Source organism: Manis pentadactyla, chromosome 4 (assembly GCF_030020395.1).
Source record: "Manis pentadactyla isolate mManPen7 chromosome 4, mManPen7.hap1, whole genome shotgun sequence".
NCBI classification, from domain to species: Eukaryota; Metazoa; Chordata; class Mammalia; order Pholidota; family Manidae; genus Manis; species Manis pentadactyla.
The window spans coordinates 55,887,763-55,909,365 of record NC_080022.1 but is presented as its reverse complement, the minus strand read 5'-3'; the positions used below and the strand labels follow the sequence as shown (position 1 = coordinate 55,909,365).

At 36.3% G+C, this 21,603-nt stretch overlaps 1 protein-coding gene and 1 long non-coding RNA gene across 2 annotated transcripts in view; one reads left to right on the top strand and one right to left on the bottom strand.

Annotated features, from left to right (window-relative positions):
* Window positions 1-21,603, bottom strand: part of IL23R (interleukin 23 receptor) — a 59,493-nt gene that overhangs the window by 18,637 nt on the left and 19,253 nt on the right. Inside the window, exons 5-7 of the mRNA XM_036933150.2 lie at window positions 18,375-18,535; window positions 13,009-13,157; window positions 6,208-6,364 (exon numbers count right to left, since the gene is read on the bottom strand). Of these exons, the coding sequence (XP_036789045.2) occupies window positions 6,208-6,364; window positions 13,009-13,157; window positions 18,375-18,535 (467 nt within the window). The remainder of the gene's footprint in view (window positions 1-6,207; window positions 6,365-13,008; window positions 13,158-18,374; window positions 18,536-21,603) is intronic.
* LOC130683363 (uncharacterized) lies at window positions 9,742-11,524 on the top strand. The gene is made up of 3 exons (XR_008997031.1): window positions 9,742-10,169; window positions 10,238-10,395; window positions 11,067-11,524. It is a non-coding gene; the product is annotated as an uncharacterized LOC130683363 (long non-coding RNA).

Sequence of the window (21,603 nt, the reverse complement as noted above, 5' to 3'; positions counted from 1 at the left end):
CCTTTGATGTACAGAAGCTTTTCAGCTTGATATAGTCCCACTTGTTCATTTTTGCTTTTGTTTTCCTTGCCCAGGGAGATATATTCATGAAGAAGTCGCTAATGTTCACATCCAAGAGATTTTTGCCTATGTTTTTTTCTAAGAGTTTTATGGTTTCATGACTTACATTCAGGTCTTTGATCCATTTCGAATTTACTTTTGTGTATGGGGTTAGACAGTGATCCAGTTTCATTCTCTTACATGTAGCTGTCCAGTTCTGCCAGCACCATCTGTTAAAGAGACTGTCATTTCCCCATTGTATGTCCATGACTCCTTTATCGAATATTAATTGACCATATATGTTTGGGTTAATGTCTGGAGTCTCTAATCTGTTCCACTGGTCTGTGGCTCTGTTCTTGTGCCAGTACCAAATTGTCTTGATTACTATGGCTTTGTAGTAGAGCTTGAAGTTGGCGAGTGAGATCCCTGCCACTTTATTCTTCTTTCTCAGGATTGCTTTGGCTATTCGGGGTCTTTGGTGTTTCCATATGAATTTTTGAACTATTTGTTCCAGTTCGTTGAAGAATGTTGTTGGTAGTTTGATAAGGATTGCATCAAATCTGTATATTGCTTTGGGCAGGACGGCCATTTTGACGATATTAATTCTTCCTAGCCACGAGCATGGGATGAGTTTCCATCTGTTAGTGTCCCCTTTAATTTCTCTTAAGAGTGACTTGTAGTTTTCAGGGTATAGGTCTTTCACTTCTTTGGTTAGGTTTATTCCTAGATATTTTATTCTTTTTGATGCTATTGTGAATGGAATTGTTTTCCTGATTTCTCTTTCAATTGGCTCATTGTTAGTGTATAGGAAAGCCACAGATTTCTGTGTGTTGATTTTGTATCCTGCAACTTTGCTGTATTCCGATATCAGTTCTAATAGTTTTGCAGTGGAGTCTTTAGGGTTTTTTATGTACAATATCATGTCATCAGCAAATAGTGACAGTTTGATTTCTTCTTTACCAATCTGGATTCCTTGTATTTCTTTGTTTTGTCTAATTGCCATGGCTAGGACCTCCAGCACTATGTTAAATAACAGTGGGGAGAGTGGGCATCCCTGTCTTGTTCCTGATCTCAGAGGAAAAGCTTTCAGCTTCTCGCTGTTCAGTATGATGTTGACTGTGGGTTTATCATATATGGCCTTTATTATGTTGAGGTACTTGCCCTCTATATCCATTTTGTTGAGAGTTTTTATCATGAATGGATGTTGAATTTTGTCGAATGCTTTTTCAGCATCTATGGAGATGATCATGTGGTTTTTGTCTTTCTTTTTGTTGATGTGGTGGATGATGTTGATGGATTTTCGAATGCTGTACCATCCTTGCACCCCTGGGATGAATCCCACTTGGTCGTGGTGATAATCCTTTTGATATATTTTTGAATTCAGTTTGCTAATATTTTATTGAGTATTTTTGCATCTATGTTCATCAGGGATATTGGTCTGTAATTTTCTTTTTTGGTGGGGTCTTTGCCTGGTTTTGGTATTAGGGTGATGTTGACTTCATAGAATGAGTTTGGGAGTATTCCCTCCTCTTCTATTTTTTGGAAAACTTTAAGGAGAATGGGTATTAGATATTCTCTGTATGTCTGATAAAATTCCGAGGTAAATCCATCTGGCCCAGGGGTTTTTTTCTTGGGTAGTTTTTTGATTACCACTTCAATTTCTTTGCTGGTAATTGGTTTGTTTAGATTTTGTGTTTCTTCCTTTGTCAGTCTTGAAAGGTTGTATTTTTCTAGGAAGTTGTCCATTTCTTCTAGGTTTTCCACCTTCTTAGCACATAGGTTTTCATAATAGTCTCTAATAATTCTTTGTATTTCTGTTGGGTCCGTCATGATGTTTCCTTTCTCATTTCTGATTCTGTTGATGTGTGTTGATTCTCTTTTTCACTTAATAAGTCTGGCTAGAGGCTTATCTATTTTGTTCATTTTCTCAAGAACCAGCTCTTGGTTTCATTGATTTTTTCTATTGTTTTATTCTTCTCAATTTTGTTTATTTCTTCTCTGATCATTATTATGTCCCTCCTTCTGCTGACCTTAGGCCTCATCTGTTCTTCTTTTTCCAATTTCGATAATTGTGACATTAGACCATTCATTTGGGATTGCTCTTCCTTTTTTAAATATGCTTGGATTGCTATATACTTTCCTCTTAAGACTGCTTTTGCTGTGTCCCACAGAAGTTGGGGCTTAGTATTGTTGTTGTCATTTGTTTCCATATATTGCTGGATCTCCATTTTGATTTGGTCATTGATCCATTGATTATTTAGGAGCGTGTTGTTAAGCCTCCATGTGTTTGTGAGCCTTTTTGCTTTCTTTGTACAGTTTATTTCTAGTTTTATGCCTTTGTGGTCTGAAAAGTTGGTTGGTAGGATTTCAGTCTTTTGGAATTTACTGAGGCTCTTTTTGTGGCCTAGTATGTGGTCTATTCTGGAGAATGTTCCATGTGCACTTGAGAAGAATGTGTATCCTGTTGCTTTTGGGTGTAGAGTTCTATAGATGTCTATTAGGTCCATCTGTTCTAATGTGTTGTTCAGTGTCTCTGTGTCCTTACTTATTTTCTGTCTGGTGGATCTGTCCTTTGGAGTGAATGGTGTGTTGAAGTCTCCTAAAATGAATGCATTGCAGTCTATCTTCTCCTTTAGTTCTGTTAGTATTTGTTTCACATATGCTGGTGCTCCTGTGTTGGGTGCATATATATTTATAATAGTTATATCCTCTTGTTGGACTGAGCCCTTTATCATTATGTAATGTCCTTCTTTATCTCTTGTTACTTTCTTTGTTTTGAAGTCTATTTTGTCTGATACTAGTACTGCAACACCTGCTTTTTTTCTCCCTATCATTTGCATGAAATATCTTTTTCCATCCCTTGACTTTTAGTCTGTGCATGTCTTTGGGTTTGAGGAGAGTCTCTTGTAAGCAGCAGATAGATGGGTCTTGTTTTTTTATCCATTCAGTGCCTCTATGTCTTTTGATTGGTGCATTCAGACCATTTACATTTAGGGTGATTATCGATAGGTATGTACTTATTGCCATTTCGGGCTTTAGATTCGTGGTTACCAAAGGTTCCAGGTTACTTTCCTTACTATCTAAGAGTCTAATTTAGCTCACTTAGTATGCTGTTACAAGCACAATCTAAAGGTTCTTTTCTATTTCTCCTCCTTTTTCTTCCTCCTTCATTCTTTATATATTAGGTATCAGATTCTATACTTTTCCTCTATCCCTTGATTGGCTTTGGGGATAGTCAATTTAATTTTGCATTTGCCTCGCAATCAGCTGCTCCACCCTCCCTACCATGATTTTACTACCTCTGGTGACAGCTATCCAACCCTAGGAACACTTCCATCTATAGCAGTCCCTCCAAAATAGACTGCAGAGATGGTTTGTGGGAGGTAAACTCTCTCAGCTTTTGCTTATCTGGAAATTGTTTAATTCCCTCCTTCAAATTTAAATGATAATCTCGCCAGATAAAGTAATCTTGGTTTCAGGCCCTTCTGCTTCATGGCATTAAATACATCATGCCACTCCCTTCTGGCCTGTAAGGTTTCTGCTGAGAAGTCTGTTGTTAGTCTGTTGGGCTTTCCTTTGTATGTGATCTAATTTCTGCCTCTGGCTGCTTTTAACAGTCTGTCCTTATCCTTGATCTTTCCCATTTTAATTACTATGTGTCTTGGTATTGTCTTCCTTGGGTCCCTTGTGTAGGGGGATCTGTGGATCTCCAAGGCCTCAGAGATTATCTCCTTTCCCAGATTGGAGAAGTTTTCAGCAACTACCTCCTCAAAGACACTTTCTATCCCTTTTTCTCTCTCTTCTTCTTCTGGTATCCCTATAATGCGAATATTGTTCCGCCTGGATTGGTCACACAGTTCTCTCAATATTCTTTCACTTTTAGAGATCCTTTTTTCTCTCTGTGCCTCAGCTTCTTTGTATTCCTCTTCTCTAGTGTCTATTTCATTTATTGTCTCCTCCACTGTATCCAACCTGCTTTTAATACCGTCCATCGTGTTCTTTAACGATTGGATCTATGACCTAAATTCATTCCTGACTTCTTGGATGTCTTTCCGTACCTCCATTATGATGTTCATTATTTTTATTTCGAACTCCCTTTCAGGAAGAGTCACGAGGTCCATATCATTTAAATCTTTCTTGGGAATTGTATTAACAATTTTACTTTGGACAAGGTTCCTTTGGTGTTTCATGTTTGTATATGGCGCCCTCTAGTGTCCAGAAGCTCTATTCTGGAGCTGCTGAGCCCCTGAAGCAATGTCGGGGGTCGCAGGGGAGCTGTACTGGGGGTAGGAAAGAGCTGTTCCCCACCTCCTGGCTCCTGTGCCTGTCTCCACTGCCTGAGCCAGTGGGCCGGGCACACAGGTATAAGTTTTTGTCCCAGAGCAGCTGGATATGGATCCCTGCTTTCCACAAGCAGCCGGAATCCCAGTCTCCCCAGGAACTCTGCCTGCGTTAACTTTCCAACCCGGTAGTCATGCGAGTCTCATGAAAGCACCGTGAAATGTAGGTTTGTGCTCCCAGCGCAGATCTCTGGACCTAGGTATTCAGCAGTCCCAAGCCTTCCACTCCCTCCCTGCTCCATTTCTCTTCCTCCCTCCGTGGGCTGGGGTAGGGGAGGGGCTCGGGTCCTGCGGAGCCACAGCTCTGGTAAGTTACCCCGTTCACTGAGGTCTGCTGTTTTCTCCAGGTGTGTGCAGTCTGACTGTCCTCTTTCCTATTGCTCTCTCAGGATTAGTTGTGCCAATTAAATTTTCTAATTGTATCCAGTTTTAGGAGGAAGCCCCTGTCTCTCCTCTCACGCCGCCATCTTTAATCCAGAGATCTGCTTTTCCATTTTGATGTAGTTGATTATAGAAAAAAATTGATGAGATTGCTGAAGGTTGGTGATAAGGAATATTAAGCACTCATTCAAGTGCTATAACCCACTAGCAACATGCTGTTAAGCAAGCCATGCCTCAGTTTCCTCACTTGCAAAATAGTGCCAATTATACTTCCAAATATGGCTGGTGTAAAGAGCAAACAAGCTTATACATGGCTGTACTTTGTAAGTGGTTAAGTAAATGTTACCACTTTGAATAATCTTGCTAGACAATTCTAGATATCATTAAAAGTAACTGGGTTACCAACTACATTCTGACTATTATGAGATGGTATCTAAAGTCCTAAGAAATGTTAACATTATCAACTGAAGAAAGAATGATTTAAATTAAAAACTAACTTTTAGAAAAGAACCAATACTTGGCATTGCAAATGATTCCATTAATAATGTGTTTCTAATATTAGGGCATTAGGGGGCGCCAAAAGAACTTTTTTAGCTAGTGGGCCACTCTGTTCCCTCTGCTTATTTGGTGCCAGCAATATTTATAATAAACATAATTCCAACACATTATAATACAGATGATATTAACAATACTGTGATTATAATTAAGCTCGTTGGTTCTGAAAATAAAAATTTAAATCTAGCGTATAAACTATTTGCAGTAAGGAGACATCTTCAGGTTGGGGCTGTTAGGGAGTATTGACAATTACCTAGATTCATTTTATTGTGTGCTTATCATCGAAGTCTATTTGGCTAAGATTTCATTGACTGGCATGTGTAAATGGATAGAATTAAGCTAATAATATTAAGAATAGGGAAATATCTCAAGATAAACAAAAAGTCAGAAGCGAAGAAAATTAAATAATCCCATGTTTAAGTGTTTTAATTCTTTCCGATTGGTTTGCATATAGTAGGTAATCATCATTTATTGATAAGATTTAATTTGTATCTCTCTTTGGATAATATGTTTTATCAGAGTAGCCTAAAGAGTTTAATATAGCTCTTTTTAAATGTTTTCCTAACAAGGTCTTAGATTATACACCTCACATTCACCCAGGATGTTTGTAAGGAATGCTGACTTGTGAACACCCCATGCAAGCTCCCACTACCTTAGTCCCTCTGGGAGCAGGGACAATAAACACGCATACCAAGTGGTTGTCATTGGTTTCTATGCCCAGGAATGTTGGAGAACCATTACATAAATTGTAGTGAGCCTTAACAATATCAAAGAAAATGACAATTTAAATGTATGTACTTCCCTAGTATAGTTTTGTCCATTTTGATAGAAGTCAGGATAGAAGTATAAATATTTAATCTTTTTTTTTTTAATTCTTAAGATAAATACTCACCTATTTCAGATGTTTTATGAAAAAAGGATGAACTCCAGGGCTGCCAATACCTTTTACCTGTTTCTCGACACCTCACTTGAAATACATACTCAGTGTTTGGCTTCAAGTAGAATTCTGACTGTTGCATGTATGTAAAATTGGTGTCAAATTCTTTAACCTAAAATGGATGAATAACAATCATGAAATGCTACAATGTGCTTTTAAAACAAAAAATTACTCCATTCACCAGAAATGTATAGAGCCCCTATTGTGTTCCAGGCACTCTCCTAGAATCTTGAAAATCAAAGAGGAATAAGGGACTTTATATAAATCATGGCCATAAATAATCAAATATGTGTTATTTAACATTAAAAGTGAATACACATTGCTTTGTGTTTAACAACTCTCTCAAGCTTTTAAATCTCAAGAAAGTCCAAATATAACATACTCTTAATTTTGGAATAGCTGATTTTTAACGGGTGGGAGAAGTGGAGAACCTAATAGCAATTGTTTGAGTCCAGCCTCAGCCTCACTCTCCCCACTCTCAGTCTCTTTTTCTCTCTCTCTCTCTGTAGTTGGTTAATTATATCAGTAATTCTTCATGAATGGTGAAATAATTTCATCAGCTAATGATGACTTTAAAAAAAAAAACTCACAAGCTAAGCTGTTAAATTGGTCCTAAATGCTGCAGATTTATGCAGATTCTACAAGGCCTATTATATATATGTATGTGTAAGAGAAAAATAAAACATTTCAGAATGTTGAACTGTGAAAATCTAATGGAAGGTAAACATGAATAGAGGTAAGGTATAAACTTACAAATCATTTTCTGGGGTACTACGACCTGCTATAAAACCTAATGATAAATGGCCCCCTAACAAGCTGGTTCAGATGGAAAGAGAGAAAACAAGGCATTTACATAGCACATTCAGTATGTTGTGATAAGTAGATTTATTGAAAAAAAATGAAGCATGATTAAAAGGTAAACATGAAATGCATTTAGGCAGCAACTGGGAGGAAACAGCTACCAGACACTCATGAAAGAAGAAGTTGCAACTATCAAGATTTTAAAAATTAAAAATGAAAAAAAGAGTAAAACAACAAATTTGACTGGATCTATACTGTTGGAACTCAACCAAGAATTAGGAGAAGTGCAAGTTGTAGCGCTCCAAAATCTTACAACTACAGACTATCTACTGTTAAAAGAACATATGGGATGTGAACAGTTCCCAGGAATGGGTTGTTTTAATTTGTCTGATTTCTCTCAGACTGTTCAAGTTCAGTTGGACAATATCCATCATATCATAGATAAATTTTCACAAATGCCTAGGGTGCCTAACTGGTTTTCTTGGTTTCACTGGAGATAACTGGTAATTATAGGTCTGCTTTGGTTATGTAACTGTATTCCTATTATGTTAATGTGTGTGTGCAATTTAATTAGTAGTTTAAAACCTATACATGCTTAAGTTACTCTACAAGAGGATATGTCAAAGAAATAATCAATCTTCCCATGTTTTCTTCCACCTGCTACTTCTATAGCTTTTCTTCTTCCTTCCTAATTACAACCCTTAAATAGAATTCGTGCCTCATATCGAATTTACCGAGTATCATAATTCCTCCAAGTGCTAAAGATACCTCAAAACAAATGCTGGGCATAGAAGCCACAGGGCATAAATATGCAAAGAAGTAAAAAGCTAACCTTTTCAAACAATAAGGCTTCTCTCTCACTTACCAACTTTACATTTCCCTGTATGGCCCCGGAAGATGACTGGTTAGCCAGAGATGGGTAAGATTCCTCAAGGGAGGAACAACCTAAGACAGGCACAGTCACAGGGGGGCCATCAGGTGAGAAATTGGGGATCAACAGAGGTGAGGCTTAGAACCTCATCCCCCCTGTTCTGAGAGAAATCTTCTGCATACATGGATGTTTATTGCCCTGGTCTAGCTTGGATTAACACATAGTCTACAGGCACACACCTGATCATCTACATTTGCTCTCTTACAACACTGAACTATGTTTTCTACCTTTATCTTGCATCTACCTACCACTTCAGCATTTTATTTAAAATAATAATAAGGGAGAAATGTGGGATTCACATATAAATCAAGTATAAAAATCAAATGAATATTCATTTTTTTAAAAAATGAAAAAAAGAACAGGTTATCTACGTCAATTAGGAATTCTTCTGTTAAACCCCAATATTAAAATAAATTGTTAAAACTTGCAATCCATCACAGACATAAAATTCATGAAAATATCTGCTTGGAGGACATCATATCCCCTATAAGATATTATTGAGAATTTCCATAAGCCATGTCTCTATCTATGGCCCTTGGAATTTTCTGTTATGTAAATATGACTGGTGGACATCTGGGGTCTCCTAGAATACAGGAAAGATTTTACTTGTGTCAAAACTTTGACTTTCAAATACACTCTGCTTCATATTAGCTTCTCGTAGAAGGGAGTGTTTTTCTCCAATACTCTTGTCATTACATTTACAGATAAGTCCTCTTAAAAAGAAAAAGCCCTAAACTACAGCTGGAATTCTAAAATAGAAGAATTTTACAGAACTATTAACAGAGCTGTCTCTATCATGAGGCAAGCCAGGTGACTGCTTAGGGCCTTGTAAGCACAAGATGATACCTCAAGATGATACTTTCAGAGACTAAAATGAACATTGAGAGAGGTAGACTTGGGTGCCTATGTAGAGGGTATGATCTCAAGTGCAAGAAATATGACCTTATTTTTTATAGCAGTTATTTTCTTCTTAGAGTCTCAATTCCAAAGGTGGGGGACATGGAAACTTAATCTCCATCAGTCTGAGGTACCTCTTTTCTTAGGGTTACAGCTAAGCTTCTGGGAACATCCTTGCATGGAGGGAAGGAGAATCTCTCGAGTTCTTTAATTCCCACTTCCTCCAACTCCCAGTCTGGGACATGGCCCAGGGTGAGGGACCTTCTTAGCTACCCGCCAGTGTCTAAACTCTTTTGGTTGCTCCTCCTCACCAGCCCTGCCTCCTCTTGAAACTTCCCCATCTCCCTGCCCAGGAAATCTTTACCTAGTGTTTGGTGGGGGAGAGAGTGAGGTGTTGATTGAGAAACTTAGTTGTGACTAATCACACGTTCTTCCAAGTCTACTTCTGTTTTATACCTGCATTTACAGTTTTGAAATGCAAAGGCCAAGGATTTGACCCTTTGCTATCTATGTATTACTCTTCTAATAGCCTTTCCAGGAAAATAATGAATTCTTGATTTTGTGCAGCTCATGAGCTAAGAATGGTTTTTACATTTTTAAATAGTTGAAAGAAATCAAAAGAAGAATATTTCATGATGCATGGAAATTATAAGAAATTCAACTTTCAGTGTCCAAAATACAAATTTAATCATGACAATTATTTTGCATATTATCTATGGCAGCTTTCACACTGCAAATGCAAAGTTGAATAGTTGGGACAGAGATCTATGGCCTGCAAAGGTTAAAATGTTTACTGTCTAGCCATTGAATAAAAAGTTTGCCACTACCCTGGTTTAGCTTAATTAGAAAAGTCATCCTTAATCCATTTTCTTGAATTTACAGCCAAGATTTCCCTTCCTTACTATAACTGCTGATGGACACCATCAAAGGCAAATAGTAATACTAATAGCTAGTGTTTTAAAATACTATCTACATGAATACACATTATAAAAAAAGTCACTGGAGATGAAAAAATGATTATGGAACAGCCCTGCCTTCCAGGGACTCATAATTAATGGATTGGGTAACAGATGTATAAGCAGGTGAGTGTAGACAATGTGGCAAATACTCCTGAGACAGGACATGCAGAAAAGGGCAATGATTGCTACAGAAGACTGTGAGCTCAGGTTTTGATACAGGTTTGAGGTGCCGAGGAGATAATCCGTGAAGATAACCAACAAGTAGATAAATATTCTCCCTGTGGTGTCAGCCTTGCAGGATCACCTGAAGGACTGGCTGGCCCCCTCAGGTACCTTTAGATGTGGTTTAACTAAACGGGCTGAAAAGCAACCTCAATCCACTGATTTTTATTTTCAGGACGGCTTCCTTTGCTCTACCGCACTTGCTGTGTGACTCCCCTGGAGGTTAAGATGAAGAGTAACAATAATAACAGCCAGCATGTACTGAACTTGAACTCCACTCCAGGCTCTCAGCTAACTTCTTACATCATTTGATCGTCCCCATAGTCATATGAGGTAGGTGGTTATCTTATTACTATTTTAGGTATGGGAATAATGAGGCACAGAGAAAATCAGGAACTTGCCCAAGGTTGCTTAACTAAAAAGTAGAGAACTTTGAACTCTAGAGTCTGTGCTGTTAGCCATAGGCTTTCCTGTGTGAGTTGCCTGCTATTTTGAAGTAAAGAACCTCTCTCAGGTGGTATCGGATGGAGGCAGAGCTGAGGTGGAAAAGTGAATCTATAGTCCTTAGCATCCCCTCACTCTTCTTGACTCTGACTTCCTGTTACCCACCCTACAAGAAGGCAAATATAACACTTTATGCATGACCCAGATGAAACTGACAGGGTGGCAAGTGTAAAATATAAAGTTCATTCTGGCTTTTACAACTGGGTCATCTGGATAGAAATGGTAATTCCCCTTTTACTGCGCGAGTGGCTATATTTGTAGGAAGCATGTTGCAGGGGATAGAATGCAGCTTTTGGTACGAAACCTGTTCTTTAATTTTCCAAATAATTTTTGGGGTTCCCAAAATGATATAGCCTGAGAGTCACTAATTACTAACACTGTAGGTTTAGAAAACCTGGCTTGAGCTCTTTGAGCTCTCTGTCCTTATTTCTATAATGGAGCTGATATTACTCATTCCAAAGGATTGTTATGAAGATTAGGTATAATAAATTTTCTTTCAGGTCCTTCATTTGCCTGCTACTGATAAAGAGGTTTTGAAAAGCAAGCTCAAACTTACCCTAAAGTTACCAAGTCTTATAACAGCATACACAGCACCACCAGCGGGAGCAGAGAACAAGAGTTTCAAAACCTATTCAGTTTCCAAAATCCTGTTCAGAGATACTGGTAATCTAATTACTTTCTATTTTCTAAACATTCTGACATCCCATAGCCTCTTCCTACTTGTGCCAATACGGAAGTTTCCTATTATCAGTATTATCCTTTGACTATGACACTAACAAAGGATCCAGGTATCCTATTAGAATAAAACTCCTTTAATTCAAAATAAAAAACTCAAAGAATTTCATTTGGGCTCTTTTCAAATTTACCTGAATTCTGCATTTGCAAAGGATTGGTGGTGCTGTTGTCTAGCTTTCATCCTGCTTGTCCAGGCCTGGGACTGCTGGGCACACAGATGCCGCAATTCTTTAGGCCAGGAGTCCAGCAGAATCCTCACTGGGCTATTGACCGAATGGTGCAGAGCATGGACTCACATCTAAGTGTAATCTAAACAACTATGCAGCTCACATTTCTAATGTAAGTGAGCAAAGGTAAATGAACAAGTAACATGAGGGATTTATTTTTAAAGGGTAATCTTCAGAGTATGTCTTCAATCTAGTTTTACGGTCATCTTCTCACACTCTTTAAACATGTTGCTCTACAGCAAAACTGATGTTCAGAATGATAAGCCTGAACCAGTAGAAGGCTTTGGTTTCCTGGTCATCACCAAAGATTAGTGTAAAGTACAGGTGACCCTTGAACAGTGCAGGGGTTAGGGGTGATGACCCCTTGGGCAGTAGAAAATCTGCATATAAAATCTACATACATTTGGCTCCCCAAAAACTTAACTACTAATAGTTTGCTGTTAACCAGAAGCCTTACTGATAACATAAACAATTAACACATATTTTGTATGGCATACGTATTATATACTGTATTCTTACAATAAAGTAAGCTTGAGAAAAGAAAATGGTTTTTCAAATTGTCACAAATCTGCAAATAATTTTCTAATATATTTATTGGAGGAAAAAATCTGCATGTAAGTCGACTCGTGCAGTTCAAACCCCATTTGTTCAAGGGTCAAACTGTACATAGTATTTTAGTAAGTCCCTGAAAACTGATAAATTAATTCATGATATATAACTCCTAATTAAGCAAAGCCAGACACTCTATTCCTTTATTATTTTGACTAAATGGCAGTTTATTGTACTTGAAAATAATAAAATGGCATTTCTCTTCAAATACACCAAAATTGGAACTTTTTCCTTAGATCAGTGTTTATTTATATTTCAAATTAGTGAGTTTCTATTATAAAGTTCACAGGTGCTGTCATGTAATGTGGTTATAATAAATGAGCCTCGTACCTGTGCCTCTCCTAAGTCACTTGATAACTTACCATTGGCATGTAAGGATGATTATTTACCTAGACATTCACTTTTTACCTTATGCTCATATAAAACTGGGGTCAATGCTAGTAACAAATCTTACATTTTAAATTACACATCTTTCATTTAAAAAGATATGCCCATAAATTTTAAGTTCTTTTTAAACAGATTTGATTCCCCTAGATGCCTGTTAAGTTTCAGCATAGAATCCTTAAATTTTATGTCCATAATCACTGATATAAATTTCACCCTAGGAGATACTAAATTATAAAAAGCTAAATAGATAGATCCTTTTAGTTGGACATTTGTTTATTTAGCAACTTATAAAAGGCAAGACCTATACAGGAAACATCTCCCTGTTTGGAAGCATATGGTAATTATTATTAAAACTAGAGTGGTTTGAATATCACACAAACAATCAGATAAAAACATGTAAAATGGATCTTTGCAAGTCCACTGTGGTCATTGTTGGTTGGTTTTCTTTAATTCACTTATATGCTAAGACATAGTGAAAGCTTACATTCCAAGAAGTTTGATTTGTTGTAGCCTTGTATCTCATTTCACAGGAAACCTTTTCAATTGTTGTTTGACTGTTCCAGTGAATTATGGTCTTGGGCACTGTAGTATTTATATCCTCAGCCCTGGAAATGATGGATGCAGAAGGTATCACTAGAAAAAACAAATACCCATCCGTTTAAAACTTACCCAGTAGGAAATAAATAAATTTGTATCAATATATAGACATGTGAAAACTCAAAGCACTAAAAAGAATGTTATGATCTAATTAATAATTAATGAATTTTTCATTCTTTTCCAATCTAGTATGCAGGAGAAAACTGCTGTAGTTAAGTAAAATTCTACTCAGCCCCTTCTCCATTTCTTTTAATGGAACTCTAATTGTCCCATCTTTCCCCCATCTACAGCACCTTTATAATCCTAAATAATGAAATTCCAAAGTCTAGCCTTATTTACAAAAGAGTATAAAAAAGAGAGAAGTCAATATCTCTTTTTCCCTACCTCTGTTTAGGGAGAAATTATGTTTTGCATCCTAATTTAGTTCAGAGAATCTGAATTGATAAAATGTTAAATTGAGACCTTTCACAATAATATTTTTATTCTCTTATGTCATTGGGAACATGAATATTTAAATCTATTACTAATTTGTTTTGCTAACTATTAAAATAAATCCGTGCTTGAAAGTATGATTTTAACAAAGCAAGTCTCAAAATTTCTAAAACTTTACAAATTATTGCCATGTTCTGTGATAACTTTCAAAAGGGAACTGAAATTATGAATGATTATCTTACTAGTTTTTTTGTTTTATTAGAAGTAATGGTGTAACTGGAATCTCTTTATTTTGAAACTGTATATATTCTTATAAATTTTTTCTGTCCAAAAAAATAAAACCACCAGCACTTCCCATTTCTCCTGTAGGCATAATATATCAATGAAAATTTATTACTTTGTTAGATGTATTATTTAACAAAGAATTTGAGCCTATATGTGTTTTTAGGGACCATTATTAAAGTTTAATATCTGTATGAATTAGTTTCCTTTTCATTTATTCTAAGTTTATAAAGAAGAAAAATTATTATTTCTTAGGGGGTGAAATTATTTATTATCACTTTGTCATTATTATTTATTTATTGCTTATTATCAAAACTATTATTGCCTAAAATTATGCACACAGCTGTATGATTTATAGACAAATATAAAATTTTAAAAATAAACAAGTAAAATTACATCAAACTAAAAAACTCTGCACAGCAAAGGGAACCATCAACAAAATGAAAAGACAACCTACTGAATGGGAGAAGATATGTGAAACCCAATAAGGGGTGAATATCCAAGATATGTCTCATACAACTCAACACCAAAAAAACAAATGATTTGCTTAAAAAATTGAGATGATCTGAATAGACATTCTTTCAAAGAAGTCATAGATGGCCAATGGACACATGAAAAGATGCTCATCATCATTAATCATCACGGAAATACAAATCAGAACCATGAGATATCACCTCACACCAGTCAGAATGGTTAATACCAAAAAAACAAGAAATAACAAGTATTGGCAAAGATGTAGAACAAAGGGAACCCTTGTACACTGCTGGTGGGATTGCAAATTGGTGCAGCCACTATGTAAAGCAGTATGGAGATTTCCCAAAAAACTAAAAATGGAAATACCATATGATCCAGTAATTCCACTTCCAGAACTTACCTGAAGAAAACAAAATTACTAATATACATCCCATGTTTATCACAGCATTATTTATAATAGTCAAGATATGGAAGCAACCAAAGTGGCCATCAAAAGATGAATGTGGTACATATACACAATGGAATATTACTTAGACATAAAAAAGAATGCAACCGTGCCATTTGCAACAGTATGAATGGACCTAGACAGGCTAAGTGAAATAAATCAGAGAAAGAAAATACCATGGTTTCACTTACATGTGGGATCCAAAAAAATAAAGCAAACTACAGAAATAGACTCATAAACACAGAAAACAGACTGGTGGTTGCCATTCTGAAGGGAATGGGGGGATGGGTGAAATAGTTGAAAGGGCTAAGAGGTACAAACTTCCGATTGTGAAATAAATTAATCACAGGGAGGAAAGTACCAGCACAGGGGATATAGTCAAGAATATAATAACTTTGTGCAGTGAGAGATGGTAGCTACATTTATCATGTTGAGCATTTCATAATGTATACAATTATCAAATCAGTATGTTGTATACCTGAAACCAATATAATATTGTATATCAACTATACTTCAATTTAAGAAAGTAAAAAAATAAATATACAAAATAAAAATTAAAGATTTGTTCTCTAGTAGCACAGTCCTATAATTAAATTATCGGGCTAAACCTAACATAGGATAGAAATGATAGTTAGCAGAATTAGTCTAATGAAAGTACTTACTGTACTGAACTTTTATCATCTGAATTCCATAGTTGGTTTCCTTTTGCTAGTGTAAGCTTCTTGTACTAAGAATCAGTATTCAGGGATGTCTAGAATCAGGGAAGTAAATCTGCAGGATCTGAGACCACTTGGGACCAGTTAAGCATCCTTAATGCTATATATACCCACCCCTCCTCTCTCACATCTTTGAGTTTGGTCTGCCACTGGTTTAGCAGCACAAGCATTGTGAGACTCTTTTGCAGAAATAAATATTGTACAGAGGAAGCAAAAGTCTGTTTAGTCCTATGAGAAATGCAGATAGAACAGTAAATCATGTTTAGGAAAAAAGTCTTAGCACAGAGCAGGTCAATGCATTACAGATCTAAATCTTTAGGTTTGAATGACCTCATACTTTTTCAAATAAATAAATGTTATATAATATGTACTTGAATCTGTAGGTCATTACATGATTCGGATGTTGAATTTTTCTTGTTGCTTAGGTTTCAACATTCCCACTGTATCCTACAATTTAAAAAAACTCAAATCCATCATCAATGCCATATTTTTAGTTTCCATTTGTATTGAAATAACCAGATTATAGTTGTTTGGTAATCTTTCCAATGGCATATATTTACCTATAATTATTCAAAGAGAAGAATCAATGTTCAAAATGGCAGCCAGGTGGCACTGCACGTTCTGTATTGAAATTTTTATCTACAAAAGAAGTTTAAGCATTCCTCTCACATGTCGTGTTGGCACAGTGTTACCCGTTATTAACTCCACTCTGCCTTTCAGCCCAGCCTCCCTAACTTAATCAGAGCCCAATCTGGTAGTTGTTATGTGGAAATTGCCCCCAAAAGAGTCCTCTATCCTCCATTTCATTGAACAGTTCATTCATCTAACTTGAAATGTCTCATTCTTAAACTGCCACAAATGAACATAACTGATCCATTAATAATCTGGTGATTTTGTTAGGTGGGGCCTCCCATAGGTCAATCTGAATTTCTAAGAATCCATTTTAGGTTAATAAAAATGGAAGAGAAGTTGGAGGAGGAAGAGGAGAAGGAAGAGACGGAGGCATAGCAACTCCAAACAAGTGGCACCCTGGTTCACAGTGTGAGAAGCCAGATTTGGAGGTGGCAGCCAGACAAGATTTTTCCTTTAGGACAAGTGCAACAGTGGTTAACATCAGCAAGTCAGCAAATCTGTGCTGAAATCTGTCTCTCCTCCTTATAAGCTGTGTGACCTTGAAAAAATTATCTCTTTCTTCACCTGTAAAATGGGCACAGTAAATCATTTATGACTGTTTCTAGAATTAAATGTGATTTGCATGTTAATTGTCTAGAATACAGTAGGTGTTCAATAAATGGCTGTGATGATGTTAATTAAGATCATAAGATCACAATGATAATAATAACAGTAATACTATGGATTTCATTTCTAAAATGATACTGCCAAGATGGTACTGGACATGATAGCCTGTAAATATCATTAATCCATTGAGGGAATCTGTTTTAAGAATAGGGCATATGATAGGATCCTACCTCAAACTGTAAATTTACAAAAATGTGTAAGTAATAGTCAAGAGAAGTAAAACTCCAATAAGATAAAATACAATGGAATTGTTGTTCATCACCATAGTCAGCAGTATTCATTTTCAAATATAATATTTAGAGCCTAAAGCCAGATTTTGAGACAAATCCCATTAGTTGAGATTAGTTGACAAAGAAGTTAAGAAGCTGAGATATTAGTTCCAATAGAAGACCCCAGTGGTCCTCAAAGGATACCTGTGTTGTACACCAAGAGGCGTCATAGCCCTGAGGTCGTTAACCAGCAGGGAAGTTGTCAGACACAGTGCAATGTGCTTCTGAAGAAAGAGGGAGGATAGGAGTTGAGGATATTGTAACTGGAATCTCCCTAGCTCTGCTACTGCAAATTTCTTAATACCACCTAGCATTTGTTCTCTCAGGTATAAATTATAATCTCTTCTACAAAATAGGGTTGTTGTGTAAATAAAATAATGTATGTAAAATCAGTTAGCAATGAAGAAAGTGTTATATAAAACGTTAGCTTACTGATATCACCCTTAGTACTAAAAACAGGAATAATTGGCACTAGGATCTCCAAATAGAGGGTGATTCACACTTAGTGCTCTTGGGCTGACCTCTGCCTTTAGCACTGGGATGTAGTTGTATAAGTCACAAGGGCAATTACTTTTTAGAATTATCTTAAGGAAATACCAACTACAATACAAAAATTTAGCTGAAAGGTTGTCCATGGCAGTACAGTTTATAATGATAAAAATGTGAAAACAGCCTGAATCTCCAACAATAAGGGTCTAATTAAAGACATTCATTAAAAAAGAATATTGTAGATTGAACTAATAAAATATTTATTTTATACTGTAATTTTAAATAGGCAAAGTCTAAAATATCTGAAGCAAAAGTGCTAACATTTGTTAAATCTGGCTGATGAACATTGAGATGTCTACATAACTTTCCACAATTTTCTGTTTTTTGTAAAAGTTTTCAAAATAAAAACAAACAACAACATAACTTCCAAAACAGTGTATACAATAGAATTCCTTACTGTGATGTACTTCTCACAACACAAAACTCATCACACTTTATTATAATCCTTGTTTCTGTCCATTTTCCTAGTAAGTTGCATGCAAAATATATTTAAAGCAGCAGGTCCTTATCTTATTCTCTCTAGCCCTTAAAACAATGCTTGAATATAAAAAGTTCTCACTAAATATTTACACATATCTCCATGTAGAAGAAAGACTGGAAGGATATACAACAAAATGGTAGCAGTACTTATCTTTGGTTCGTTTCAGGCAGATTATGGTTAATTCTTGTTTGTCTTGATCTGCAGGAACTTCAGGGGAACTCATTTCAGATCTGGATGTCATTTGACTAGGTTGGCCCAAATTATTTGTTTATTTATAAAGATATTATATAATTTCTTATTCCTTACCTATATCATCCAAGTGAATTTGCAGTTGTTTTGACTTCTCCATGCCTAGTACATTTGCAGCTTGGACCCAAACCAAATATTTCTTGCCACCTTGCAATGAATCAGTGGAGATGTTAGCATAACTTGAAGTGAGATATTGTTGCTCTTCTTCCGTCTCTAAACTTAAAAAAAAAGAAAGATTATGATCACCCATTATGTTTGGTTTGAATTAATTATTCCTCAATTTTTTTGATGCTACCTTTTTAGCCTGCTTTCAGAATGCAACCTTTTACTTAAAAATGAATCAAAATTTGTTTCATTTTGAAAAATTTTAAGAAGATATTCAAATATCCAAGGCCACTGTATGACTTTTATGGGCCCTAAGCATTTTTACCTTCATAGACCCCTTCTTCCACTAAGGAAAAAAAAAAAAAAAAAATATATATATATATATATATATATATATATATATAGTGTTTATGTTTATATAGATACATCTGTTCATATAGATCATGTTTCCAACTGATTATATAAAAGAAAATATATTAATATTAGTTATTAGAACATTTTCTTTCATCTAACAGTTCATTTTTCTTCAGATTTTAAATAAAATGCATTTTCGTGACTCCTAAAAGTATCACAGGCCCTGAGTGTTATGCTGACTGTGCCTGTTGGATAAGTCAGCTCTGGACACAATTTGAAATAAATAAGCACCCTCTGGGAAGAAAGCATTGTATAGGGGTTCAGTGCAAGTGCTTTGAGTCAGACATTTCTACTGATGTAAGGTAAGGTGAAGAATGGAATGGGGGTCATGATGGAGTGAGAGATCTGGATGAGGTAGAGGAAAATAAACGTTCCAGGCAGAGAAAACTAGCATGTTCTAAAACAAGTGAAAGGGCATGCCACCTTCGCGAAAGTTCAAGTTTGATACCCTGCAGCATGAAAGTGCAAAAAGTAATTGGGGTAGAGCAGACCAGGACAAAAAGACCTTCTGTGTATTTGAAAGTAAAACTGACTGTACCGAGTGGCTAATTAGATGAAGGGAAAGGAATTCATTTGCTGTGGAAGAGAATGGAGAAGATAGAGGGGAGGGACCGGTTTGGAATGAGAGATAGAGAGGGCTATAGATATTAAATTATCCCTTCAAACTATGTTTATCTAAGGTTTAATAATTGAATGACAGAGGATCTTGAGAGGATCTCTAACCAGCCAGGTAAACATGGTAACATTTCAGATGTTATTTGTTAAGGCTAAAATTTTAAATTGTATTCATCGATGTTGGCTTAGGACAGAAAGTCTGAGCCTCTCTTTGAAATATTTTAAGAATTTCTACTCCGCAATATTTTCAGGGGGTAGGGGTTAGGGGTAGTGGTGAGTACTGGGGAATATGCCTTCCCACCTTTTCTTGTTTCCATGAGAGATTGTCCTTAAACCTCCCCACCCCTCTCTGGCCCCTTGCTCACTCTTCCCTCTTGAATTCTATTTCCCTCTTGATTCTTATGAAGAACTTGGCATGTATACCTCATTCACGTCTTTCTCCCTTCTTCTCTTGGGAGTCAGAAGACCACAGAGGCAACCTGTTCTGGTCTGTTCCTCCAAAATGCTGTAGTATTAAGGGTAGTGAGCCCCCTATATGGGACCTGCTGCTGTCCAATGCTGGCTGTAATTGGGGATGAGGACAGTAAATCTGTTTATGCTGGGAGGCTCAATATGAGAAAATTTAGTGTTGTCATATACCAAAGCCACGCCCTCCATTAGCAAGCTTCATCAGTAATAAATATTATAAAATATTTAAGAATTTAAAATTGTTTAAATATTTAAATTAATTAAAATATAAATATTTTTATAGTTTTATTCTTCACCAGCTAACTCTGGTTTCTCTCAGTTGGTTTCGAATTCATGAGGGAAATTTGCACAGATTAATAAATACTGGGTGCCCTCAGACTCTTAAACACCATTATCATAATCAGATCCATTCATAATATAAAAGTGTTTTCACTAAACTTCCCAAAGATTTCATTTTATGATCTACCAATTCTTATTTCCTCTTCTTAAGCTTCTCAGTCAGATTTTCTACATTCTTGGTAACTACATCCAAGTTATCAATTTTACTTGTTCTTTAAGTCTTCTGTTGTGATTTCTGCCTCCACTTTTCCCATGAAACAACTCTTTTAAATGGCAGTCTTTGCAAGGGAAGTCCTCTGAATCCTCATTTTAGCCTCTTTAATTCCTTTTAAGTTACTTAAAATTCTTACCTCCCTGGCTACCCAGAATCTGTCTTCCGGGTGAGAGCTCATCTCTTTTTCACCCCTGTTTAGTGACATCCTCCGACCTTCCACCTGGTTCTCCTCCTGATTCCTCTTACCCCATCATGTTGAGGTCAACCCTTGGTACTTGTCTTTTTCCTCAGCTATTTCTCTCAGCTCTCTCACCTTCCTGGCTTCAGTCACTATTCCACAAGTACAGCTCCCACATATCTGCGCTCCCTGGGAGCTGCATCTAAATATCCTCCTAACAACGGAACCATAGCATATTTATAAGTAAACTACCCTTCCACGCAGTTCAGCACTTCTTGCCAGTTTTCCCATTATTGTCAACAGCATGCTGCCCTTTTGGTATCCTCAGTTTGACATTTTTAACAATTCTCTATCACCCCTAAGTGCCAGTCAAAGTAGGTGAAATATTTGAAAACTAGTATGTTCTTATTTTACCTTTCCCCCTTGTTGTGATAGCTGGGGACATAGTCTAGGCTCTATTTCTATAGTATCGGTTTGGTATGTGACTTTTAGGTTCTTAAGTTAATTGTATTAAATTATGAAACCTAACTTGGGATAGATATGTCAGTTTAGAAGGGAAATAACCTTGTAATTTGAACAATGGTTAAAAGACAAGTACTCTACATTCTTACATTTAACTAATGGAAATGCTCCACAAACTTGCATAACATCCTCAATCAGGGGGTCATGTCCATCTTCTCTGCACCATGCCAGTTATAGTATTTGTGCTGTTGAGGCAAGCAACAGCCCGATTTCTTTATCTAATACCATCTAATATTTAATTTCTGCTCTCTGTCCCAGGGGGCCGACCGCATAGGATATGTGGGGAAGAAAGAGTTTAAAAATAACTAGAATTTCATCCCTAGAGCGCTACTTTACTATGTGTCTAATAAGCAACTCCCAAATTTCTCCAGTCCCTCAGTATTCTAGCCAGGATTATAACTTGCCAGCCACTTAGATCTGTTGGAATCCAG